General features: G+C 51.4%; 1 protein-coding gene and 1 non-coding gene across 2 annotated transcripts in view; both read left to right on the top strand.

Annotated features, from left to right (window-relative positions):
- Positions 1-14,149: 14,149 nt before the first annotated feature.
- LOC119920064 lies at positions 14,150-14,287 on the top strand. Its single transcript, XR_005447833.1, has one exon. It is a non-coding gene; the product is annotated as a small nucleolar RNA SNORA7 (small nucleolar RNA).
- Positions 14,288-16,198: 1,911 nt separating this feature from the next.
- The window catches only part of SLC5A5 (solute carrier family 5 member 5), a 33,207-nt gene continuing 22,901 nt past the window's right edge, over positions 16,199-26,504 (top strand). The window contains exons 1-9 of the mRNA XM_038771809.1: positions 16,199-16,311; positions 16,770-16,939; positions 17,038-17,183; positions 17,231-17,617; positions 19,312-19,377; positions 19,999-20,050; positions 20,238-20,305; positions 22,702-22,856; positions 23,393-23,533. Of these exons, the coding sequence (XP_038627737.1) occupies positions 16,199-16,311; positions 16,770-16,939; positions 17,038-17,183; positions 17,231-17,617; positions 19,312-19,377; positions 19,999-20,050; positions 20,238-20,305; positions 22,702-22,856; positions 23,393-23,533 (1,298 nt within the window). The remainder of the gene's footprint in view (positions 16,312-16,769; positions 16,940-17,037; positions 17,184-17,230; positions 17,618-19,311; positions 19,378-19,998; positions 20,051-20,237; positions 20,306-22,701; positions 22,857-23,392; positions 23,534-26,504) is intronic.

Below are 26,504 nucleotides of genomic sequence, written 5' to 3'. Positions count from 1 at the left end.
GGTGAGACCCAGGGCCCATCCAGCCCCGTGTTCTGTCTCCATGACAACAAGATGCATGGAGGAAACATGTGCTGAGTGTCCAGGGTGTTCAGGACTCCTATCCTCCTCGTTAGAGATGGACTGCCCAACACCCCTAACTTTCCCCTCCACATCCCTAACTTGCCCTCTAGTAACTCTTAATGGGTCCACGAATCTCTCCAAACCCCCTCTTGAACCTGCTGGTATGTTCCGGCTGCACAGCTTCCTGAAGGAACAAATTCCATCTGTTTACCACCCACTGGGTGAAGAAGTGTTTCCTTATGTTTGATTTGAACCTCCCACTTTCAAGCTCCGACCAGCCCTCGTTCTGGTGCTGTGGGATTTGGAGAACAACCATTCCATGTTCTCCCCATCCTGGTCTGGGATTGGGCAGCATTGACTGACCTGTATACCTGACATCTTCTAAAACGTTTCTCTCTGCTTGCCTGGGGAGTGGGGGTGAAGGGTTCAGCTTTCCTCAAGCCAGGCTCGTTGAGGAGGTGCCATCAATCTTCCTTGGCCAATGACTTCTTGGAGGAGAGGGGTCAGATTCCTTCTTAAAGTCCTCTAGACTGTAAGCTCATTGTGGGCAGGGAATGTGTCTGCTAACTGTTGTATTGTACTCTCCCAAGCGCTTAGTACAGTGGTCTGCACACAGTAAATGCTCAATAAATATGACTGACTGGCTGACTGACTGTCCCTCCCCCTCCTTTATAGAAGTCCTGGAGGAAGGGCCTCTGGCCTCCTGTCCCCTAGAGTGCCCCTATCCTTACTCTGTAACCACCATTTCTTTTTGGAACAGACCCTAACACAACAACTTCATTTTCTTGGTCTAACAGAACCCTGTGTATCCCACCAGGTGGGTCTGTTCCAAAAACAATCGTCCCTGGACCCCAATCCCGGCTGAATAACGTTTGTGCCCCACCCTCTCATAAGGTTGACAGAGAAAATAAAACTGTGTTTTTAATGTGACCCTGGGTTTCTGCTTGCCCCTGCCTGGGCCAATGCCTTTTAAGTTTCCCTTCCATAGAATGACCAGCCTGGAATTAATTCTTTTCTCTGCCCTTTGTTTCTCTTTTTCCTGTCTCCTTTGGGGACTCCCTTCTCTCACCTTTCCAGACCTCCTTTTCTTCTGGCTCACCGATTTCTCCCGCCATCTTGGCTTGTCTGTCACATGAGTAAGTCTGGCTTGCACCCTGCAAAGCAGTTTAATCGCTTTGGGCAGGACTGGCCACGTGTTGTTCTAAGCTCCATAATCTTTTTACTCCCTCAACCAAGATAATCTCAGCCCTATATGTCTTCTCCAGGGACAACCATCCCACCTTCACGCATCCCACAACCCTGCATCCCACCATCCCACCAAGCATCCTGCTGCTATGGAGACAGAATCCCAGGCTGGATGGACCATGGCTCTGACTCAGGGTGGTCCTGCTTTGGTTTCTTATGTTCTCCAGAGTTAGGGTCCCTTCTCTCCAGAGGCTCCACTCCTTTGGGCTTTCAGAGGTCAGATTGCTCCCACCAGGTTCTCCAGAAAGAGTCTCCAGAGGCTCCACTCCCTTGGGCTCTCCGTTTTTCAGAGGTCAGATTGCTCCCACCAGGTTCTCCAGAAAGAGTCCCTTCATTTGCCCTCAGACATGTCTTGGTATTAGTATCTGCTCCATAGGTCAGGCTCTACTCTAATTTTTCATCCTTCACTTCCCCTTCTCTGAGCCTTCTTCAGAGGTGACCTCTCCCCAGACTTCCCCACCTGTTTCTTTGTCTTGCACTGCCCTGGGCTCAAGGCCAGAGTGGCAAATGCATAGATCTGGTCAATGGATTCTAGTCCAATTCTGTCAGCTGAGTGACCTCAGGCAAGTTGCTTAACATCTCTGGACCTCGGTTTCCTCGCCCATAGAATCAATCAATCAATGGTATTTATTGAGTGCTAACCGTGTGCAGAGCACTGTGCTAGGCACTTGGGAAAGTACAGAACAATAGAGTTGGTAGATGTGATCCCTGTCCACATCTACCAACAAACTCCACAAGGAGCTGACAGTCTACAGGAGGAAACGGACATTAAAATAAATCACAGATATGGGAAATAGTAGAGTATGAGAACATTTACATAAATGCTGTGGGGTGGGGTGATGGAAAAAATAACCCCAGCCCTTCCCTCCCTTTCTCCCTCCCTCCTTCTCTCTAAGAGACCTAGGGAAGAGGAAATGAGATAAACAGTGGCAAAGGCCTTTGGGAAATGAAAGCGCTCAACATATTCCTGATATTCTTTTGTCTGGGGAGAGGTCCATTCCACCTCACCTATAATGCTTAAACTTCACCCCTCCCCCTCCCCCTCCACCATCCAACTCCTCCCCACCCCTTGCGCCATTCCCACTACCCATACCTGTAATCCTGTCTCAGTACACCCCTCATCCCCCTCCCCCTGCGTTGGCCCCCTCCAACTCACTTTCATTCATTCAATCATATTTATTGAGCACTTACTGTGTCAAAGCCCTGTACTGAGTGCTTGGGAGAGTACAATATAACAATAAACAGACACATTCCCTCCCCACAATGAGCTTACAATTTAGAGGGGGAGACATTTATCATATGAATAAATAAATGCATAAATAAATTACAAATATGCAGCACGGCTCAGTGGAAATAGTACGGGCTTTGGAGTCAGAGGTCATGGGTTCAAATCGCAGCTCTGCCAATTGTCAGCTGTGTGACTTTGGGCAAGTCACTTAACTTCTCTGGGCCTCAGTTCCCTCATCTGTAAAAAGGGGATGAAGCGTGTAAGCCCCCCGTGGGACAACCTGATGACCTTGTAACCTCCCCAGCACTTAGAACAGTGCTTTGCACATAGTAAGCACTCAATAAATGCTATCATTATTATTAAATATGTACATAAGTACTTGTGGGGCTGGGAGAGTGGGATGAATAAAGGGATCAAGGCAGGGTGATGCAAAAGGGAGTGGGAGAAGAGGAAAGGAGGGCTTAGGGAAGGCCTCTTGGAGGAGATGTGCCTTCAATAAGGCTTTGAAGCGGGGTGAGTAATTGTCTCTCGGATATGAGGAGGGAGGGCATTCCAGGCTAGAAGCAGGTTGTGGGTGAGGCATTAGTGGTGAGATAAAGGAGATCGAGGTACAGTGAGAAGGTTAGCATTAGAGGAGCAAAGTCTGTGGGCTGGGTTGTAGTGGGAGAGTAGTGAGGTGAGGTAGCAGGGGGCAAGGTGATTGAGTGCTTTAAAGCCAATGGTGAGGAGTTTCTGTTTGATGCAGAGGTGGATGGGTAACAACTGGAGTTCGTTTGATGGAGGAGGCCTTCCCAGACTGAGCCCCCTCCTTCCTCTCCCCCTCCTCCCCCTCTCCATCCTCCCTGCCTTACCTCCTTCCCTTCCCCACAGCTCCTGTATATATGTATATATGTTTGTACGTATTCATTACTCTATTTATTTATTTTACTTGTACATATCTATTCTATTTATTTTATTTTGTTAATATGTTTTGTTTTGTTCTCTGTCTCCCCCTTCTAGACTGTGAGCCCACTGTTGGGTAGGGACCGTTTCTATGTGTTGCCAACTTGTACTTCCCAAGTGCTTAGTACAGTGCTCTGCACACAGTAAGCACTCAATAAATACGATTAATTGATTGATTGATTGATTGATTGAGGAGTGGAGAAACACGGTCTGAACGTTTTTGTAGGAAAATGATCCGGGCAGCAGAATGAAGTATGGACTGGAGGGGGTAGAGACACAGAAAGCAAGGCAGGATAGGATAAGTGCTTGGATCACTCCCGTCCAACCCCTCCAACCCCTCATGCTGTACCATCCCCCAGAACCACCCTCTCCAGCCTCAACCAAGTGTGGCCTGTGGAACCCTGACTCCATCATGGGGAAGCTTCCCTTCATCCTTGACCTGTTCCTGACCCAATTGCTACTTCTCCTTGCCATCACTGAAACCTGGCTCTCACCAGATAACATGGTCTCCCCTGCGCTCTCCCCAGAGGGGGCCTCATCTTCTCCCATGCCCCCAGACTCACTGGAAAAGGAGGAGGTGTTGGCTTCTTTCTCACGCTTCATTGCCACTTTTGCACCATTCCATCTCCCCCATCCTTTTCTTTCCCTTCCTTCAGAGCCCATATCATCCACCTCCACCACCCACTCCAGATTCTAGTAGCTGTCACCTACTGCCCCCCAGGTCCCACCTCCAACTTTTTAAACCATTTTGATCCCTTTCTCATATTCCTTCTCTCTTTTTCCATGCATTCCATGCATGTAGGCATTGATCCTTGGGGACTTCAATATCCACATAGATGTTCCTGATGACCTTTCTGCTGCCCGCTGTCTATCCCTCCTCAACTCCACTGACCTCCCATTCCATCCCACCTCACCCACTCACCAACTTGCGCACACACTCAATCTCATCATCTCTAGCCACTGCACAATCTCTACCCTCACCAGCTCTAAAATTCCTCTGACCACAACCTCCTCACCTGCTTTCTTTCCCACACACCTCTTCCCCACAGATCTGTCCCATTTCATTACAGGAATCTCCTATCTTTTGACCCCATCCAATTTTTTCAACTCATGCCCCATTTAGCATTCATACCCAAAATACCCTTCCTTGGTGACCAAAATGACGCTCTCAACACCACCCTCTCTACTAAACAACTCACTCACTCCCCTATCCCTTCATCAATCTCGTATCACTAACCCACAGCCCTGGATCACCTGCACAGTCTGTCTCCTTTGCTCTTGTGCATGAGCCACAGAGAGCCACTGGCGGAACTCTAGACTTCAGGCCGACTTTATCCACTTCAAGTTTATCCTTGCATGCTTTAACTCTGCCTTTTCCTCTGCTCAGCAAAATTATTTCTATATCCTTATTGATGTCCATGCCCATCGCTCTTGCCAGTTGTTCTGGACATTTAACTCCCTCCTCAAGCCCCCTGTCCCCCATTCCTTGCCACTAATGAGCTGGCCACCTACTTTACTGAGAAAATTGAAGCTGTCAGGTGTGATCTCACCTTAGAGAAAATCTTCTCTAAGATCTCATCTTAGCGAGGCAGTGTGGCTCAGTGAAAAGAGCACGGGCTTTGGAGTCAGAGGTCATGGGTTCAAATCCCGGCTCCGCCACTTGTCAGCTGTGTGACTTTGAGCAAGTCATTTAACTGCTCTGTGCCTCAGTTACTTCATCTGTAAAATGGGGATTAAGACTATGAGCCCCACGTGGGACAACCTGATCACCTTGTAACCTTCCCAGTGCTTAGAACAGTGCTTTGCACATAGTAAGTGCTTAATAAATGCCATTATTATTATTATTATTATTATTATTATTATCTCCCTAAAATCTCCACTGCCCCTTCCCAGTTCCTCCCTGCTCCTGTCCCTTCTTCAACTCTCCCATCTTTCCCAGCACTATCTCTTGAGGAGACTTCCTGCCTTCTCTCAAAATCCCCCCCAACCTGCTCATCCGACCCAATTCCTTCACACCTTATCAAAGCACTTGTCCACTCCCTTCTTCCCTCCCCAACTGCCATTTTCAACTGTTTGCTCTCCAGTGTCTTCTTCCCTACTGCTTTCAAACATGCCCATGTCTCCCCTGTCCTACAAAAACCCTCCCTTGATCCCATGGCTCCCTCAACTTATTGCCCCATCTCCCTCCTACCATTCTTCTCCAAACTCCTTGAGCGAGTTGTCTACACCTGCTGTGTCAATTTCCTCTCCTCCAATTCTCTCCTTGACCCTCTCCAATCTGGCTTACATCCCCATTGCTCCAAAGAAATCTCCCTCTCAAAGATCACCAATGACCTCCTCCTTGCCAAATCCAATGACCTCTACTCCATCCTAATCTTCCTCAACCTCTCAGCTGCCTTTGACACTGTTGACCATCCTCTTCTCCTGGAAACATTATCCAACCTTGGCTTCACTGACACTGTCCTCTCGTGGTTTTCCTCCTATCTTTCAGGCCGTTCATTCTCAGACTCTTTCGGGGGCTCCTCCTCTGCCTCCCACCCCCTAACTGTGGGAGTCCCTCAAGGTTCAATTCTGGACCCCCTTCTATTCTCCATCTACACCCACTCCCTTGAAGAGCTCATTTGCTCCCATGGCTTCAACTACCACCTCTATGCAGATGATACCTAAATCTACATTTCCAGCCCTACTCTCTCTTTCTCTCTGCAGGCTCACATTTCTTCCTGCCTTCAAGACATCTCTACTTGGATACCCTCCCATTACCTCAAACTCAATATGCCTAAAACGGAACTTCTTAAATCCACCCAAATCCTGTCCCTCCTGACTTTCCTATCACTGTAGAGAGCACCACCATGCATTCTGTCACACAAGCCCATAATCTTGGCATTATCCTTGACTCCTCTCTCTCATTCAACCCACATATTCAATACATCATTAAATCCTATGGGTTCCACCTTCACAACATCGCCAAAATCCTCCGTTCCCTCCCCATCCAAACTACTACCATGTTAATCCAGTCACTTATCCTATCCCTCCTTGATTACTATATCAGCCTCCTTGCTGACCTCCCTACCTCTTGTCTCTCCCCACTGCAGTTCCTACTTCACTCTGCTGCCTGGACCGTCTTTTTACAAAAATGTACAGGCCATGTTTCATTCATTCATTCAATTGCATTTATTGAGCGCTTACTGTGTGTGGAGCACTGTACTAAGTGCTTGGGAAGTACAAATTGGCAACACATAGAGATGGTCCCTACCTAACAATGGGCTCACAGTCTAGAAGGGAGAGACAGACAACAAAACAAAACAACTTATTTTTCCCCACTCCTCAAGAAACTCCAATGCCTGCCCATCCACTTCCACATCAAACAAAAACTCCTTCCCATTGGCTTTAAAGCACTCTATCACCTTGCCCCCTCCTACCTCACCTTGCTGCTCTCCTACTACATCCTAGCCTGCACACTTTGCTCTTCTAATGCTAACCTTCTCACTGTACTTTGATCTTGTCTATCTTGCCACCAACCTCTCACCCATGAATGGGCTCTGGCCTGGAATGTCCTCCCTCCTCATATTCGATAGACAATTACTCTCCCCCTCTTCAAAGCCTTATTGAAGGCACAAATCCTCTAAGAGGCCTTCCCTAAGTCCCCCTTTCCTCTTCTCCCACTCCTTTCTGCATCACCCTGACTTGTTGCCTTTATTCAACCCCCCTCCCAGCCCCACAGCACTTATGTACATAACCATAATTTATTTTATTTATATTAAAGTCTGTCTCCCACTCTAGACTGTAAGCTCATTGTGGACAGGGAACGTGTCTGTTTATTGTTGCATTGTACTTTCCCAAGCGCTTAGTACAGTGCTCCGCACACAGTAAGAGCTCAATAAATATGATTGAATGAATGAATAAATGAATGCCTCTGACCCCAGGAGAACCCTAGCCAGGCTGAAATCTCAGGGCTGGGTCCAGTTTATCGGGTCTTGAGCTCCTACCCGACTCCGGTCAGATCCAACCGGGCCCTACTTGACTTGCACCCAAATGCTTAGTCTAGTCCTCTGCACACAGTAAATGCTCAATAAACACCAGTGATTTATTGCACCAGCCCTTAGAAATGGTGTCCTGGGGTAGATCCACCAGGGCTGCCCTGACCCTGCTGGGAGGAAGCTCACCAGACAGCCAGGGACATCCGAGACACCTTCCCAGAAAGGTCAAAGATTATCGTTCCACAGTGCCCCTCTGGATCCCAGACTCTGCTAACCAGCCGGCTCCCCCTCCCTCCATCTCCCTGCCCCTGCTCTGCCACTCCCTCCCTACCCCGCCCCAGGTTCTGGGGAATCTGCTGTGGGGCAAGACTGCTGACCGGCTCTGGCTGCCAGTCGACATTTCAAGCATGGTTTCCCCACAGCCTCGGGCTTCTCCTCTGGGGCTTCCTGCAGGGAAGGGCTGAAGCCCCAGATGGAGGAAGAGACACTCCGTGGCACTTGGGGGCAAGGAATTCCAACAAGAATCCCAAACCCCAGGAAGATAATGAGAAGGGAATTCCAGGTGAGGAAACAAAGCAGGAAACCTGAAACCATCTCCTAAATAAACTGCTGGGTGGAGGAGTCAAGGGATCTGGGTACTAGTTCAGCTCTGCCTCGGCTGTGCTGTGTGACCTCAGTAAATCCCTCAACTTCTCTGGGCTTCTGGAAAATGGGAATGAGAACTTCCTCCTCAACTCTCAGTGAGGGCAGAGAGACAATCAATATTAAAATCCTGCCAGGGCTTCGAGGCCTTGAGAAGAGGAAGGCTACGGACACATGAAGTTTTTTTAGCAATATTACTGACAGTCCCCAGTCAACAGGGACTTAATGAGGTCAGGGTTCAGGAAGGAAATAGACACAGTGACCCAAAGGCAAGGAAAAACCTGGGAAGTAAAAAGTAAGAGAAAAGATTAAAGGCATCTGGAGAAGAAGAGGGGAGATGGAATCCTAAATTCATTCTCACCTAGGTCTTGAATCAGGGAGCCACCAGAACAGCTTCCAGTTCTTTTGAGGGGTCAGAAAGAGAAACAAAACTGCAGCTGCAGCAAGAGAGATTAAGGTGAGACCCTGGGAAGAACTATCTGTCAGTGAGGGAGTTGGAAACAGGAATAGGAACCCGGGGGAACTTCCTGGAAACCTTGAAGAAGAACAGATGCTATATTTTATTATTTGAGAGGAAGCCTTGGCTCCCCAAGGAGCCGGGGGTGGGGGGGGCCGGGAGGTGGAGAGGGGGTTGAAATCCCAGGGTGCAGTACTCCTTCAGTCCCCCAACTGCACCCCCATTTTACAGTACCAGAGCGGTTGGGAGATGTCCAGAAGTGGAAGAAACCCCAGGAGCCTTGTTTGCTAAGCAGACCCAAAGCTGGGGCACCTGGATGGGGTCCTCAGAGGAAAAAATGTCTTCCTCCCTCATCCCCCTATAAGGGGCACCTGATGGGTGGTGCCAAGGGACACTGGTCCGGCCTCTCTCCCTCCCATCTCCATCTGGGTTGAGGAAATTGGCACCGGCCTTGGGGAGAGGGCAGGCTAACATCTCAGTATATGCGGGCGGCTTCCTCCCCTGGATGTCATTCCTCACCTTTCCGAGAACAGGCATCAGCTCCGGTCTATTCCCTGCCCATGACTGGTGCGGGCACCTGGAAGAAGAACATAAGAGTCTTAAGTAACCCCAGGCCACGTCCTCTTCTTCTGGCCAGGGACCAGAGTTTGGCATCCGGCTCTGAGAATCCATTCCCCCCCTTCTTCCCCCGTCGGGATCCAAATCGAGTAGTTAGTGGGTGGGAACTGGGGGTGGGGACACCCGAGCTCTAGGGATGCCTGCCCCCTGCCTGTCTGAAAACAATCACCCTGATCTAGGCCATGAGATGAGGGGAGGGAGGGACCTGGCACAGGCTACGACTGAAACATCCCAGACCGCTGGCCCGGTGCCCTAGTGCCCTCGGATCCCAGCCTGTATGCCAGTTTCAGAGAACCCAGTGGGAAGGGCCCTGAGACACTCAGAATTATGGGCCATTACCCCGGCACACACAGCATTCCACGATTTTCCAGCCATATATTTGTCTGCATCAATTAGTTGCTGTCATTAGCATCATTCTGATTAGCCCTCTGCCCCTCCTCCTTGGGCACAGCACAAGGAGCCTCAAGTCACTTGTCCCATTTCCCAAGTAAGGTGACTTGCGCAACAGTCCCAGGGCCCAAGTGGAATTGGAATTGGCGGCCTCCACCATTCATTCTTTTTACCAGACCCGCCCACCCCCTGAGGTTATTGCCCATGTCTATCAAGGGTAGGTGGTCACCTCTGTAGGGATAAGATGGGCTCCCCTTCCTTCCTCTCCTTTATATCACAGCTCAAGTCTACCACCTCCAGGAAGGCTTCCCTGATTCCCTCCAGCACCATCCACGACCCAGTCCTCCTCCTCAACCTGTTCCTATCGTGGCTATGTCCATCTGCCCTAATGGATCGAGACTGCCAGGAGCCGGGGGGGGGGGGGGAGGGGGTGGTGGTTCATCCTAGTGCCCTTCTCAGAGCAGGCAGCTCCTTAAGGGCAAGAATTGGGCCTCCTTTCAGTCACGGCCCCCCAGTGCCTGGTACAGTGTCCTGCCCCCCGACAGTGTTCAAGACCCACTGATGGGATGAGAAGCAGGGTGGCCTAGTGGATAGAGCATGGGCCTGGGAGTCAGAAGGACCTGGGTTCTAATTCTGGCTCTGCCACATGTCTGCTGGGTGATCTTGGGCAAGTCGCTTAATTTCTCTGTGCCTCAGTTTCCTCATCTGTAAAATGGGGATTAAGAGTGTGAGCCCCATGTGGGACAGGGACTATGTCCAACCTGATTAACTTGTATCTACCCCAGTGCTTAGAACAGTGCTTGGTGCATAGTAAGCCCTTAACAAGTACCATAATTATTATTACCATTATTATGAACAGTGTCTCATCCCTTCTCCTCTGGCCAACTTGGAGGCTGATCGGGTTCCAGTACAGACCTGGGAAGAGCTTGGGGAAACAGGACTGAGGTGGTCCCCATTCTAAAAGGTTTATCCCAAGGCATTCCCAATCCAGTAGATGCCCTTCGCCCCCTCCTTGATGTCCCCTTGAGAGGCCCCAAAGCCCTCTGTGATATTTAGACTTACTTAGCCTCCCTGGACCAGAGCTGGCCCAGACGCACTAAGCCTCCAAAGGCTTCTCCCTTCTGGGACAGGGGAACAGGGAAGCCAGGGTGGGAGAGGAGGCATCCCAGGGTCCTGTCCTGCCTTCGCCTCCTTCTCCCAGATAATGACTTCAATTAGGTGCTGGCCAGCCTCAATGGACACCCTGTTCCCGTGAAATATAATGGCTTTTGGAAACTAGTACAGTCTCTCCATCCTCTGGCCTTTTCCCAGCCTGGGAGCAGATCCGGTGGCCCCGACCCATTCAGCAGCCGCCGTGTTGACAGGCCACGGAGTCAGGGCCTCTTTGTCTGTCACTAACTTCTCATCGTCTGTTCCAGGCTGGGCTAGAGAGACAGGGGGTGGCTGGGAGGAACCAATCACTCCCTGGGAGTGGAGGTAGAGCCCAGGATGCCCCATTCCCTCCCTGCCACGCTCCCTCACCCTTGGGGGAGCCAGGCCCAGCCGACCCTGGGAAAAGACCAGAGAGCCTCCAGATGGGAGCTCTACTCAGACCAGGCTGGGCCAATGAACCCCGAGAGGGCTTGGGCCGAGCCCTCGGTTTCAGGACCCCTCTGGCTCTCAGCTCCCTCTGTCCTGGCACTGGCAAGGTTCCCATCAAAAGGGCCCGGGCTACTCAAAAAAAGTAATTGAGGCTAATTTACAGGTTGTTTTGCATAGCACTGCCTGGTATTCTTGCCCAGAAATCTGTCTAGGCCTGCTCCTTTGCACTTCAATGTCACCAGCTCCTGATGGCCTAGCCTGGAGAAACGGTCGGTCGGGCTCCAACTAGGTGGACCCGTTTTCAACTGAGTCATAAAAAGGGAATGTTTAGGAGCTGGACGAGGAGGGAGTAGTCTTTTCCTCAGTATGGCGGTCTCTCCCTCCACCCCACCCCTAATCCCATACCCATATGCCCTCCTATCCTGTCCTCCCCCTTCTTCCCAGTCACACTTCTGGTGATATCTGCCTGCCCCTAGCACTCAATCAATCACTCCCCTCAGCTGGCATGTGGGCATTTGCTGCCTGCCCAGGGCAACATGGGTGGGACAGCCAGCTCAGCTGCAGGTGCCAACAATGCCAGGAAAGAAGCTCGCGGCCCTAGATGCACCCTCCTGTCACAAAACCTTCAGTAGCTCCACCAAGACTTGTGCCCACAAACGCCTTCAATGAGAATGAGCTGACGCCAGGCTGAGCTGGGCCACCTGGGTTGGTGCCAGTTTGATTCCAGCCACCTGGGTTGACATTGGCCAGGACCTGGGCCCCCTGCAGCTCTGAGAAATACACATTAGGAATTCTCAGGCTGGAAATGGAGCCTGGTGAGGTCAGCTTGTCCATCCTCCAGCCTCCAGGCCAGACCACAAATTAACCATCCCAGACAGACAGCTGTTTAGGCTTTTCTCAAAGCATCTCCAGAGGCAGAAGCCCCCACAGTTTCCCTTAGTAACAGCTCCATCCCTGCCAATCTCTTTCGGCACCCCACCATCACTACTATCACCCCCTAAGGCCACCTGTACCACTTGACAGAGATGCCACATCCTTTGCAGAGAGCCCCATGTGAGACAGGGACTGCATCTGATCTGATCGCATCTACCCTAGTGCTTAGCACGGTGCTTGATACCTAGTGAGCACTGAACAAAGGCCACACAATTATTATTAGCATTGTCGTTATTATTCATTCATTCAATCATATTTATTGAGTGCTTACTGTGTGCAGAGCACTGTACTAAGCACTTGGGAAGTACAAATTGGCAATATATAGAGACGTACCCTATCCAACAACGGGCTCACAGTCTAAAAGGGGGAGACAGACAGAGAAAAAAAAACCAAGTAGACAGGTGTCAATACCAACAGAATAAATAGAATTATAACTATATACACATCATTAATAAAATAAATGGAGTAATAAATATGTACAAATATACACAAGTGCTGTGGTGAGGGGAAGGGGGAAGGGCAGAGGGAGGGAGGGGGGCAGTGGGGAGGGGCAGAGGAGGAGGAGAGGAAACAAGGGGGGTGCTCTGTCTGGGAAGGCCTCCTGGAGGAGGTGAGCTCTCAGTAGGGCTTTGAAGGGAGGAAGAGAGCTAGTTTGGCAGATGTGTGGAGAGAGGGCATTCCAGGCCAGAGGTAGGACGTGGGCCAGGGGTCGACAACGGGACAGGCAAGAATGAGGCACAGTTAGGAGGTTAGTGGCAGAGGAATGGAGTGTGTGGGCTGGGCTGTAGAGGGAGAGAAGGGAGGTGAGGTAGGAGGGGGCGAGGTGATGGAGAGCTTTGAAGCCAAGAGTGAGGAGATTTTGCTTGATTCGAAGGTTGATAGGCAACCACTGGAGATTTTTGAGGAGGGGAGTGACATGCCCAGAGCGTTTCTGTAGAAAGAAAATCCGGGCAGCAGAGTGAAGTGTAGACTGAAGTGGGGAGAGACAGGAGGATGGGAGATTAGAAAGGAGGCTGATGCAGTAATCCAGTCGGGATAGGATGAGAGATTGAACCAGAAAGGTAGTGGTTTGGATGGAGAGGAAAGGGCAGATCTTGGTGATGTTGTGGAGATGAGACCGGCAGGTTTTGGTGACGGATCAGATGTGTAGGGTGAACGAGAGAGTGGAGTCAAGGATGACACCAAGGTTGCGGGCTTGTGAGACGGGAAGGATTTTAGTGCCGTCCACAGTGATGGGAAAGTCAGGGAGAGGACGGGGTTTGGGAGGGAAGATAAGGAGCTCAGTGTTTGACATGTTGAGTTTTAGATGGCGGGCAGACGTCCAGATGGAGGTGTCCTGAAGGCAGGAGGAGATACGAGTCTGGAGTATTAGATAGCCCTGAGGTTGGCCCTTAAGCTTAGATTGTCTACTGAGACTGCAAGCCCCATGTGGGACAGGAACTGTGTCCGATGTGAGTAACTTGTATCTACCCCAGTGCTTAGAACAGTGCTTGACACAGAGGGAGTGCTTAACGGATACCAGAATAATAAGCGGGAAGCTGGGGAGTGATCCCATTTCCCCATCTAGATCAGGCCTTGCCTGGTGGGTTAGAGAAGCCTCCCACCCACCTCTTGTCCTCCATCTCCCCCAGGGCACAGACTTGGCTGAACCAGGTTTGGGGGAACTAAGGGTTGTGGGGAGGGAGAGGGGCAGCTCAGATGGGGGCTGAGGGGGAATCCCCAGCACAGGACAGAGCCACTAGGCTGGAAGCTACTTGAAGGCAGGGATAGTGTCTACCAACTCTGTTGTATCATCCTCTCCCCAGTGCTTAGTACAGTTCTCTGTACACAGTAAGCACTCAATAAATACCACTGATGTAGAGTCTGGGCTTGGGAGTCAGAGGACCTGGGTTCTAATCCCGGCTCCGTCACATGTCTCCTTTGTAACAAGTTGGGCAAGTCATAAGTTCTCTGTATTTCAGTTACCTCCTCTGAAAAATGGGGATTCAACACCTGTTGTCCTTCCTACTTAGACTGTGCGTCCCATGTGAGACACGGACTGTCTAACCTGATTATCTTGTATCTACTCCAGTACTTACCCTCTCAGGGTTGCACCCAGAGAGTTTCCAATACTCTACCAGTCTCGGCTATGGGAGGGAGAGTCAAGCAGAGGCCTACCCATTCCATTCCTAGCTTGGGCAGTGGCTACCGAGTGGAAGACAATCTACTACAGGTCAAAATTCACCCACACTGGGCAGCAGTGGCATGGGAGAGAATCGAGGGCGGAGACTCCAGTTTACCACATGGAAGGTGGCAATGGTAAACCACTTCCATATTTTTACCAAGAAAACTCTATGGACACACTACCAAAACGATTGCAGATCGTCGAGAGTGGGGCATTCTGGGAGAGATGTGTCCGTGGTGTCGCTATGGGTCGAAAATGACTCCACGGCATAAGACAAGACCCCTGTGCTTAGTACAGTGCCTACCATATAGTAAGTGCTTAACAAACACCACAATTATTATTAATATTTATTATTAATAATAATATTAATGTTAATGACTTTCAAACTTGCCTCCTCACCTGAAGTGTTGAATCACTTTCCCCTCAGCTTTGCCTGCTTTGGTTCTGCAGTCCAGAGAGCACTGAATTGTTACTCACTAGCCTTTGGGAGCTGTGAATTAGCACACAAATGCCCAAATAGCATCAACACAGGTTGTTAACCCAGTCAAGACTGTTGTACATAATTCTATTATCCTCTAGGAGTATAAGTCTGGCCTGGACCCAAACCAGAAGCTCAGTGGCATCTACAGTGTGAATTCCACTCAGTGTGGACCACTCAGTGTATATTTCACTCAGTAAAGAGCAGGGAGAGTGGGAGCCATTGACTTGTGGTTTGGTTGCAAATCGTTTAACTTCACATTTCTCCCTGGAGGTTCACAGTCTCCTTCCCTTTGACCGGTTTCTCCCAGAGCTTGCTCAGTTTGCCGAAGGGGAGGGGCTGAGGAGCTGAGGGGCTGAGGAATGGGTGGATTGCTTTTTGTTGTAGGAAGGGAGTGTTGGGGGGAGGAAGGGAGGAGGACCAGTAGTACAGGCTGAAGGGGTTCAGAAATCTCTGCCAAACTGAGGAGCTCAAGAAATTTATACATTGATCTATCGATCAATTGATTGATTGATACCCTAGGCATAGTCACTGGAGACAAATGCCATCATCATTATTATTATTACAGTCCTGGCCCGTGACTGGTTCCTTAGGTTTCTCCCTCTATCCTAACCCTCAGAATGAGGGTGAGGTTCAGGGCTGATCTTCCCATGTTTCAGAGGCAGTCCAGAGAGGTTGAGCGACTAGCCCAAGGTCATCCGGCCCACAAGAGTCAGAGTCAGGATTAGAGCCCCGACCTTCTGGCCCCTCAGCTCAGTCATTCCTGACTGGCTTGGGCAAGTGATGTGGGCACACCCCAGGTATTGGGGGTCTTGGCTCCCCAGGCAGAATATTGGGAATGGTGGGTGAGAGAGCAGGGCAGGGAGGGAAGGGTAGTAATGCCAAGCAACTGTGACTCAGTCCAGAAGAACTTCTGTCACAACCACCATCATCATTGTTAATTAATCAATCAATCATACTGATTGAGTGTTTACTGTGTGCAGTCTTGCCTTGCCTTATGCTGTTGAGTTGTCTATAACCCATAGCGACACTGTGGACACAGCTCTCCCAGAACTCCCCACCTCCACTGGCAATCGTCCTGGCAGGGTATCCATAGAGTTTTCTTGGTAAAAATATGGAAGTGGTTTACCATTGCCTTCTTCTGTACAGTAAACTCTAGTATCTGCCCTCGACTCTCTCCCATGCCGCTGCTGCCCAGCACAGGTGAGTTTTGACTTGTAACAGATTGCCTTCCACTTGCCAGCCATTGCCCAAGCTAGGAATGGAATTCGTATTCATTCATTCAATTGTATTTATTGAGCACTTACTGTGTGCAGAGCACTGTACTAAGCGCTTATGCCTCTGCTTGACTCTCCCTCCCATAGTCAAGACTGGCTGGGTACTGGAAACTCTCTGGGTGTGACCCGGGGACTCAGAGGGCACAATATTAAACACTCGGGAGAGTACAATATGACAGAGTTTGTAGACACTTTCCCATCCCACGATGGGCTTACAATCTAGAGGGGGGAAGCTTACTGTCTTCGCCATCATCATCATCATCGCCCGCCCCCAACTGGCATTTGAGGCGTGCCTGCCAGGGAAGTGGTATTGCCTGAGGTACACTCGGGGCACCGCTCTGTGGAATCCATGGGTCTCTTTCTCCTTTTTTCTAGTCAGCCCCATCGCAGCTGCCATCTCCCTGTGACAAGTCGGTGCCCACCGGTGATGTTTTCCATTTCCGGGAGACAGGCTGGGAGGCGCACCCGTGGAATTCAGCAGAAGCCCGAGATGGGGAGGGAGGGAGGGAGGGAGGCAGGTGGGGGAGATCTTCCCACTGGAGACTACGGAGTGTGGCCGAAACAGATCCATCCCAAAGGATGCCCACCCCGACAGAGCCCCTTCTGCAAAAGACTGCATCCCCCAACCCTTTCCCAAACCTGCCCCCCACCCGCCTCCTACCCCGCAAACTGCTGAGTCTAGACCCTCTTAGGTCCCCAGGCCCCGATCCCGAACCCCCACTAGATGGGCCACATCCCCCCATTTCCCCGCTTTCCACCCCTCCCTTACCCCCGCAGGGCTATGCCCGGGCGCTCCTTCCCTTCCTTTTGCCAGCTCGGCGCGTGGGGCGTACTCTCCCTCCCACCCCCCCAACTCCCTCCACCCCCACCTCGCCCCGGAGGCCTCACAAGCTCCCACCTGTCCCGGCGCCACCTGCCCTGCCGGGTCCGGCGCTTAAAGGGTGCCCGTGAGCCCGGGCGCCGAGTCACGGCGGGGCGAGGCTCGGTGACCCCGGCGGGCCCGGCTTATAAACCCGGGCCCCCGGCCTCTCCCCTGAGCCCTCAGCCCGCAGCCGGCCCCGCTGGACGGAGCCGAGGCAGCCAGGCCCCGCCGCCGCCTCCCTCCCCATCCTCCCCGCCCGCAAACCCTCCCTCACGTCTCTCTTCCTCGTCCCGCAACCCGGCTCCTTCCCCGGGGGCTGGCGGGGTGCAGTGCCGTCGGCGCCCCGATCTCTCTGCCCTTCGCTCCCTCGCGGCAGCCGGGAGGCAGGGGAGGGGTGGGGCGGGGGGCCATGGAGCTCTTCATCCCGGAGCGGGTCACCTTCGGCTTCTGGGACTACGCCGTCTTCGGCCTGATGCTCCTCGGCTCCACGGGCATCGGGCTCTTCCACGCCCTGGCCCGGGGCGGCCAGAAGACGTCGGAGGATTTCTTCACGGGCGGCCGGCGAATGGGCGCCGTGCCGGTGGGGCTGTCACTGTCAGCTAGCTTCATGTCGGCCATCCAGGTGCTGGGGGTGCCGGCCGAGGCCTACCGCTACGGGCTCAAGTTCCTCTGGATGTGCCTGGCTCAGCTGCTCAACTCCATCCTCACCGCCTTCCTCTTTCTGCCCGTCTTCTACCGGCTAGGGCTCACCAGCACCTATGAGGTAGGAGGCTCCCGAGGGCTCGGCCCCACCCCTGGGAGTCGGGGGAGGCCGGGATTTGGGGTAGATGGGAGTCTTGGGGGGCGGCGGGGGGAGAGAGAGAGAAACGGAGCCTCCAGGAGGGAAGGGTGGAAGTCCGGCAGCTCCCCCGACGGTGTCCCAGGGAGCCCCGAAGGCGAAGGAGAAGGAAACGTGTGTCTCTGAGGAGGGAGGAGAGCCGCTCTAATGAAAGGACCGTCAGGCCTCAAGGACTAGGAGAGGAGACTCTTAGGGGAGGGGAAGATGAGGGGAAAGGAGCGCCCGCAACCCAAATGCTGCCCTCGCCCATCTCCCCACTCAGGATCGGCTCCCAGACAACGCTCAAGGGCCCGACTTTGATGGGCAGCAACTCTGACCTCCCTCTCAGAATCCGGGAAGTCTGTGGGGCCCCTTCCCTCTATCCCTGAGGCTGGGCCCACCCCAACTAAAAGAGAAGGCCGGGTCTTAGAAAGTCTGAGAAGGGGGAAGACTCTGCCAAGATCAGATTCCTGCCCCTAGGGTGGCATCACCCTGCCAACTCCAGTAGGCGGGCAGGGCCCCTAGGGGGAAGGGGGAGGAACTTGGGTGGCTCTTGGGTTCTTGAGGAGGAGAGGAACTCCCTGGTGGTATTTGAAGCAGGAACCCAATCTGGGATCTGCCCCAGCAGACAGCTAGGGGCTGGGAGGGGGAGAGTGTGTGTTTGGTGGGTGGGGTGGTGGCTAGTCCCCAGTGCAGTCCATGGGGGTTCTAAATGGATTTGGTTTCAATGGGCCTCCCTGTTGAGAAGGCCCAATGGGAATGCTCCATCAGCACCACTGGGAGAGGAGAATCAGGGAAACTCTAAATTGGGGTCACCAGGGTCATAGAGGGCTCCCTTCAGGAGTCTCCCCAGCCCTTGGAACCCCAGAACTCACAATTGAATTTGGATTAGCAATCCATTTGCAAAAGCTCTTAAGGATAAAGGAAAAGGTTAAGGGAAATGGGGTTCGGGGTAAAGGTTTGGGGGTTAGCCCGACAAAGAGAAGGCTGAGGGGTGATCTTACCTTCTTCAGACCTACCGAAGAGTTTTACAGGGAGGATATAGACCAACTGTTTCAATGCCACCTGAGGAAATGGGCTGAACCTGTAGCAGGGAAGTGTTGAGTTAAAGATGAGGAAGAACTTCCTGACTACAGGAGTAGGGGATACTGGCAGTGGGGAAATTAAACACTAGAGCAGGCGAATGAGGGAGGATGTGGAGTCTCCCATTTTGGGGAACATTAGAAACAGTCCTGGGCCCTGGAAGGTTTAGGCTTGCACTTTCTTGATGGCAGGGGGTTGGATCAAATAACCCCTCCAGATCCCTCCCCGCTCTGGGGTTCTGGAATGTGGAGACACTGTGAGCAGCTGTATTCATAGAAGCCAGGACAAGACGATATGAAGCTTCATCAGCAGCAGGAGGGAGTTGAGTTAGACATTAAGACTTCCTCTCTGCTAGGCCCTGGGATATGTTCCCCAAGGAGTCTATGTTCCCAAAAGAATCTCCCCTGGAGATTTTCAAGAAGGTGGGAGATGGTTATCTTTTGGCAATGGTTTGAGTGTTGCCCTGCCTGGAGGCAAGGGCGTGGGTGAGATGACTTGTCCAGGTTCCTCTGAACCTCGTAGATCTGTCTCCAGGTTGGATTTCTCTTCCCTTTCAGTACCTGGAACTGAGGTTCAGCAGGCTGGTGCGCCTATGTGGAACCTTCCAGTACATCGTGGCCACGGTAAGGCATCTGTTTCCCCATGGGGAACCTAACCCCTGCCCCTCCAGGCCCATCCCTGGAATTCCAGCCCGGGCTCCATTCAGAGAGGCCTAGAAGGCCTGGGGGGGAGGGGGGCGGAGGGGGAGAGGGCGAAACTTCTGACCCAGTTTTTGTTGACCCCACTCATTAGCTCTCCACCCTCCAGGGAGCCAAGACTCAATCCTGTTTAATCCTGAACTCGCCTGGAGGCCCAAAACCCTGTACGGGACTGGAGTGAGAGGCAGGCTGTCCAGGCAGAGGCCATTTCCTTAGAAAGAGAGGGGGCAGAGGGTAGCAGCCTGGTCCAGCTTCCCGCCTGCTGGGCTTTAACATGGGAGGGTGCCAAATTTCAGGGGAAGAGTTTAGGAGCTTGAACTGTGGCAGAAGTGACTTCAGGTAGATTGATGGGAGATCTCTCTCACAAGGGACCCAAGGAAGGCTGTGAAATGTCTTTCCCTGGAGATCTTTTAGAATAGGAGAGTGATTCACCCCATCTCTGAGCTTACAGAGGACGTTGCAAGCGTCCCCCTGCCTCCGAGCAGGACATTCCCTTGTCCAACCTGGCTCTCCTGGCCCCTGCCCTCATCTTCCTTTCTGTTGCAGATGCTCTACACAGGGATTGTTATCTACGCCCCAGCACTGATCCTCAACCAAGGTGCAACCTGAGGGGAGGCTGGCTGGACTGGAATGTGTGTGTGTTGGGGGCGGTGGGGAAGCGGCGGAGAGTTCCAAACCCCAACCACCCTCCAAAACCCCCGACCTGGCACAAGCTGTCTCCTTGCCTGGCTTTGTCGCTGGGCTTCTTGTGCTGCTCATCAGCCAGCTGTGCCTCTTTGTTCTAGTGACCGGGCTGGACATTTGGGCCTCCCTCCTCTCCACGGGAGCCATCTGCACCTTCTACACCACTGTGGTGAGTCCCTGGCCCTGGGGCCAGGGCCTTTGGGTATGGCCCCTGAATTGTTACCCCAGTTTCCGGGGGGACCCTTGCCCCCACCCAGGGTAGGTCAAAGCCCCTGCTTCTCCAGAGGAGCTGGTTCTCTTTACAAGAAGCTCAAGAGTCCCAGAATGACACTGTTATTGGAAAAAAAAAATGGTTCTTGGGTGGCTGAGAAAGAGGGGCAAAAGAGCAGCCAAACTCATACTGGAGGGTCTCTTGGGGGGGTTAGACTAAACTCACATCTCCAAGAGGCCTTCCGTGATAAGCCTTCACTTCTCCTATTCGCTTTCCTTATGGCATTGCCTATGCACTTGGGTCTGTACCCCATAAGCACTTAGAGATGTTTCACCCCACCCCCAGTCTTTCAGCACATAGGTACAATCTTTTAGACTGTGAGCCCACTGTTGGGTAGGGACTGCCTCTATATGTTGCCAATTTGTACTTCCCAAGTGCTTAGTACAGTGCTCTGCACACAGTAAGCGCTCAATAAATACGATTGATGATGATGATGATGAGGTACAGATCCACCTGTAATTTATTTTTATGTCTGTCGCCCCCTCTAATCTGAAAGTTCCTTGTGGGCAGGAATCAAACCTACCTGGCATGGCTCAGTGGAAAGAGCACGGGCTTTGGAGTCAGAGGTCAGGGGTTCAAATCCCAGCTCTGCCAATTGTCAGCTGTATGACTTTGGGCAAGTCACTTAACTTCTCTGGGCCTCAGTTACCTCATCTGTAAAATGGGGATTAAGACTGTGAGCCCCCTGTGGGACAACCTGATCATCTTGTAACCTCCCCAGTGCTTAGAACAGGGCTTTGCACATAGTAAACGCTTAATAAATGCCATCATTATTATTATTATTACTATTACTCTCTCGAGTGCTTATCATAGTGCTCTGCACACAGTAAGCACTCAGCAATTACTATTGATTGAGTGATTAATTGTGAGACTCCTTCAGTCTACTCTTACTCCCTCTTGGTGTAGTTTCACTTAATATCCTCCAGGCCGAAGGCTGGAAAACCATGGCTCATGAGCCTTATCCGGCTCTTCTTGTAACCAAATGCAGCTTGGAAAGTCTAGGCCTCGGTAGTCCCTCCCAGCCTTCCTATCACTTCCCTTCCTCTTTTTTTATAGTATTTGTTATTCATTCATTCATTCATTCAATAGTATTTATTGAGTGCTTACTGTGTGCATAGCACTGTACTAAGTGCTTGGGAAGTACAAGTTGGCAACATATAGAGACAGTCCCTACCCAACAACGGGCTCATAGTCTAGAAGGGAGAGACAGACAACAAAACAAAACATGTGAACAGGTGTCAAGTCATCAGAATAAATAGAAGTAACACTAGATGCACATCATTAACAAAATAAAATAGAATAGTAAATATGTACAAGTAAAATAAATAGAGTAATAAATCTGTACAAACATATATACAGGTGCTGTGGGGAGGGGAAGGAGGTAGGGCAGGGGGATGGGGAGGGGGAGAGGAAAGAGGGGACTCAGTCTGGGAAGGCCTCCTGGAGGAGGTGCGCTCTCAGTAGGGCTTTGAAGGGAGGAAGAGAGCTAGCTTGGCGGATGTGCAGAGGGAGGGCATTCCAGGCCAGGGGGAGGACGTGGGCCAGGGGTCGACAGCGGGACAGGCGAGAAAGAGGCATAGTTAGGAGGTTAGCGGCAGAAGAGCGGAGGGTGCGGCCTGGGCTGTAGAAGGAAAGAAGGGAGGTGAGGTAAGAGGGGGTGAGGTGATGGAGAGCCTTGAAGCTGAGAGTGAGGAGTTTTTGCCTGATGCATAGGTTGACTGGTAGCCACTGGAGATTTTTGAGGAGGGGAGTAACATGCCCAGAGCGTTTCTGCACAAAGATGATCCGGGCAGCAGCGTGAAGTATAGACTGAACTGAACTGTTAAGCACTTACTATGTGTCAAACACTGTTCTAAGCTCTGGGTTGGTACAACTTAAAGTCAAACACAGTCCTTGTCCCACATTGAGCTCACAGTCTACCTAGAAGGGAGACCAGGCATTGAGTTCCCATTTTACTGAGGCCCAGAGAAGTGAAGTGACTTGCCCAAGGTCACACAGCAAGCAATTGACAGAGCCAGGGCTAGAACTCAGGTCCTTCTGACTCCCAGGCCTGTGCTTTCTCCACTAGGCCATGCTGCTTTTTCTCCTCCTCCTCCTCCTCTCTCCCCTACTCCCCTTCCTACCTCCCCTTCTCCCCTTCCTCCCTCCCTTACACTCCTGCTCCCTGACAGCACTATCGACATCCATAGCTCCAGGGCCCTGTGACACAATCCCCGCTAGCTAATGGCTTTCCTCTGCCCAAGGGCATTGGTCCCTCAGGCTCTGCCTTTTTGTCTTTTCTCCCCCACCCACAGGGCGGGATGAAAGCCGTGGTTTGGACCGATGTGTTCCAGGTGTTTGTGATGCTGGCCGGGTTCATTGCCATCTTCATCCAGGGCACCATCCTGCTGGGTGGGACAAGCCGGGTGTTGGAGATCGCCAATGAACACTCACGGGTCAACCTGGGAGAGTAAGTGGGCTCAGCCTGCCAGGAGGAGCAAGCAGAAGAGAACCAGGAGTGAGGACTCTCTGAGGGATGGGAGCCCGGGGGGAGGGAAGAGGGGAAGGACCCTTTCCTTCCCCCCTTTCTGCTCCTCCACTGCTGCAGGCCTCTCCCCTCAGAGGGGAAGAGGGGGCTACCTCTCTTCCCACAGAAAGTTCTCATGGTGACTGACCAGTGGGTGGAGCTACTGGCTACAGGGCCTCCTCAGATGGATGACTTCCCGTGAGCCATGGCTAGGAGACAGGGCTAAGGAATTGGATCCTGGTTAAGGGGACTCACGGAGGGGATTTAGAGGTGGGGCTACTGCCACTTCCTCTTTCCTCTTGGAAAATCCTGGACCCACTCTGCAGGCCACCAGGCACATGCCAGAAATGTCCACTGGACCAGTCCAACCCTGCTCTTCCCCCTTGGAAGAGAGGGAAACTGTGGCCCCGTAAGCCCGGCATCCCCGGTGCTGATGGCCTCGCTGGGCATCCACCCCGCCCTCTCCACCCCTCCGCCAGCTTCAACGCCGACCCCCGGAGCCGCTACACCTTCTGGACGTTCATCTTCGGTGGGACCATGGTGTGGCTGTCCATGTACGGGGTGAACCAGGCCCAGGTGCAGCGCTATGTGGCCTGCAAGACGGAGAAGGAGGCGAAACTGTGAGTGGCCCCGGGCCAGGGGAGGGCATGGGCCTGGCCATTTGGGTACAGGCTGCAAGGGCACCAGGTGACCCGTGGGCAACATGGTATAGAAGGTTGGGATGCAGGAAGGGAGGGTAAGGGTGAGGGAGAAGGGGAGGGCAGGAAGGGGTTGTCCCCCACCCTTCAACTTCCAGTGGTCAAGTGAAACCTCCTGGCACTACGGGGAGGGGATAGGAATGGAAGGAAATTAAAGAGGCCATCTAGTCTAATGCCCTGCCTCCAGTCAGCCTTCATCTAATCTGCTTGAGATAGGTGGATAGTGGATGCTTTTTCACTCACTTCCTCTGAAGTCTTTACTGTTAATTAACCACCTGGAGTAATAATAATATAATAATAATAATGGCATTTGTTAAGCGCTTACTATGTGCAGAGCACTGTTCTAAGTGCTGGGGCGGTTACAAGGTGATCAGGCTGTCCCACGGAAGGCTCACAGTATTCATCCCCATTTTACAGATGAGGTAACTGAGGCACAGAGAAGTTAAGTAACTTGCCCAAAGTCACACAGCAGACAAGTGGCGGAGGCGGGATTTGAACCCATGACCTCTGACTCCCAAGCCAGGGCTCTTTCCACTGAGCCATGCTGCTTCTCTAGGGGGCCACTAGGGGAGCTGGAATCTATGCCAGGAGCCTTCCAGGGCCACGGAGGGAAGGAAGAGGGGCCTGGCTCTAGGGACCTTTCTAGAATTTGAGGAGGAAATAGAGTGAGGGTTGAGTGGGTGGAGGTGTAGGAGGGTGAATACAGTGAAACAAAGCACATAGGCGTTGTCAGCCAAAGCCTTTATCTCCCAGCATCCCACTCTACCTCTTCCTCCATTCCACTGCCTCCATGTCCCCCAACACTCGCAAGGAGACCAATTTCCTGGGAGTAGTAATAGTAATAATAGTAGTAGCAGCAGCAGCAACAGCAGCAGCAATGTCAGTCCGTCAGTCATATGTATTGAGCCCTCACTGTGTGCAGAGCACTGTACTAAGCGCTTGGGAGAGTATGATACAACAATATGACAGACACATAATAATAATAATAATAATGATGGCATTTATTAAGCACTTACTATGTGCAAAGCACTGTTCTAAGTGCTGGGGAGGGTACAAGGTGATCAGGTTGTCCCACGGGAGGGGCTCACAGTCTTAGTCCCCATTTTACAGATGAGGGAACTGAGGCACAGAGAAGTGAAGTGACTTGTCCAAAGTCACACAGCTGATAATTGGCGGAGCGGGGATTCGAACCCATGACCTCTGACTCCAAAGCCCGGGCTCTTTTCCACTGAGCCACGCTGCTTCTCTAATGCCCTGCCCACAATGAGCTTACAGTCTAGAGAGGAGCTTATACAACAGTAGTTATAATAATAACTGCAGCATTTGTTAAATGTATTCTAGGTGCCAAGAACCGTACTAAACTCTGGGGTAGGTACAAGATAATCAGGTTGGACCCAATCCCTGTCCCACACGGGGCCCCAGTCTAAGTAGGAGATAAAACAGGTTTTAAAACCCCATTTCACAGATGAGGAAACTGAGACAAAAAGCAGTTAATTGACTTGCTCAAGGTCACACAGGAGACAAGTGGCAAGGCCGAGATTAGAACCCAGGTCCTCTGACTCCTGGGTCCCTGTTCTTTCCACTAAGCCAAGCTGCTCTGAGTGCAACACACTGTACTAAGCTCAAGGCAGAGACAGAAGAAGGAATACACAGGCTCCCTCAAGGAATTTACAATTCAACAGCAGAGACAGGCATAAAAATATTTATAAAGAGCAGAATCAGCATAAATAATCAGTCCATCAGTGGTATTTATTGAGTGCTTACTGTGTGCCAAGACTGTACTAAATGCTTGGGAGAGTACAGTATAACCAAGTTGGTAGATATGTTCCCCAACCATAAGGAGCTTACAGGGTAGAGGACTGTACAAGTAATTGAACATACAATTGAATATCCATATATACACAGATGCTGAGAGTGGATATAGTAATAATAATAACAATAATGGCATTTATTAAGCACTTAGTATGTGCAAAGCGCTGGGGAGGTTACAGGGTGATCAGGATGTCCCACAGGGGGCTCACAGTCTTAATCCCCATTTTACAGATGAGGTAACTGAGGCCCAGAGAAGTTAAGTGACTTGCCCAAAGTCACACAGCTGACAATTGGCAGAGTCAGGATTTGAACCCATGACCTCTGACTCCAAAGCCTGTGCTCTTTCCACTGAGCCACGCTGCTTCTCTAAGCAACTCTCTCTATATATCTATCTATATGTCTATAGATAGATATATAGATACATATCTATATATAGATCGATCTATCTATAGCTATATAGATTTATATACAGATATATATGCAACTCTATATATGCTAGAGGTGGCTTTTAGTTTGATATGACTCAGGGGGTTGGGAATCCATCAGAAAGGTCATTAACCAATATGACGGCCTCTACTCCTAATCCTTCTAGACCTTTCAGCTGCCTTTGACTCTGTATACCACCCCCTTCTCTAATGCTAGTTCTGTTGGATTGTACTCTCCCAAACGCTTAGTACAGTGCTATGCAAATAGTAAGCACTCAATAATACCATTGATTGATTGATTGATTGAGTAGCGGAAGAGAGTCCAGGGCGTCTAGAAGTCAAAGGTTCGGACTGTCTAATTGATGCTTAGAGAGATGTATGCTGAGGCAATGTTTCAGGAGCTCACAGACTTGTACTGAATTCCGCCGAGAGCTTAGTTCTGTGCTCTGGACCCAGTAAGTGTGCAGTCAGTACCACTCATTGATCTATTCTGACGGTTTTGACACCTGTCTACATGTTTTGTTTTGTTGTCTGTCTCCCCCTTCTAGACTGTGAGCCCGTTGTTGGGTAGGGACCGTCTCTATATGTTGCCGACTTATACTTTCTAAGCGCTTAGTACAGTGCTCTGCACACAGTAAGCGCTCAATAAATACGAT

The sequence above is a fragment of the Tachyglossus aculeatus genome, chromosome X1, assembly GCF_015852505.1.
Source record: "Tachyglossus aculeatus isolate mTacAcu1 chromosome X1, mTacAcu1.pri, whole genome shotgun sequence".
Lineage (NCBI taxonomy): Eukaryota > Metazoa > Chordata > Mammalia > Monotremata > Tachyglossidae > Tachyglossus > Tachyglossus aculeatus.
Note: the sequence above shows the minus strand (reverse complement) of the source record. Positions and strands in the feature narration are given on the sequence as shown.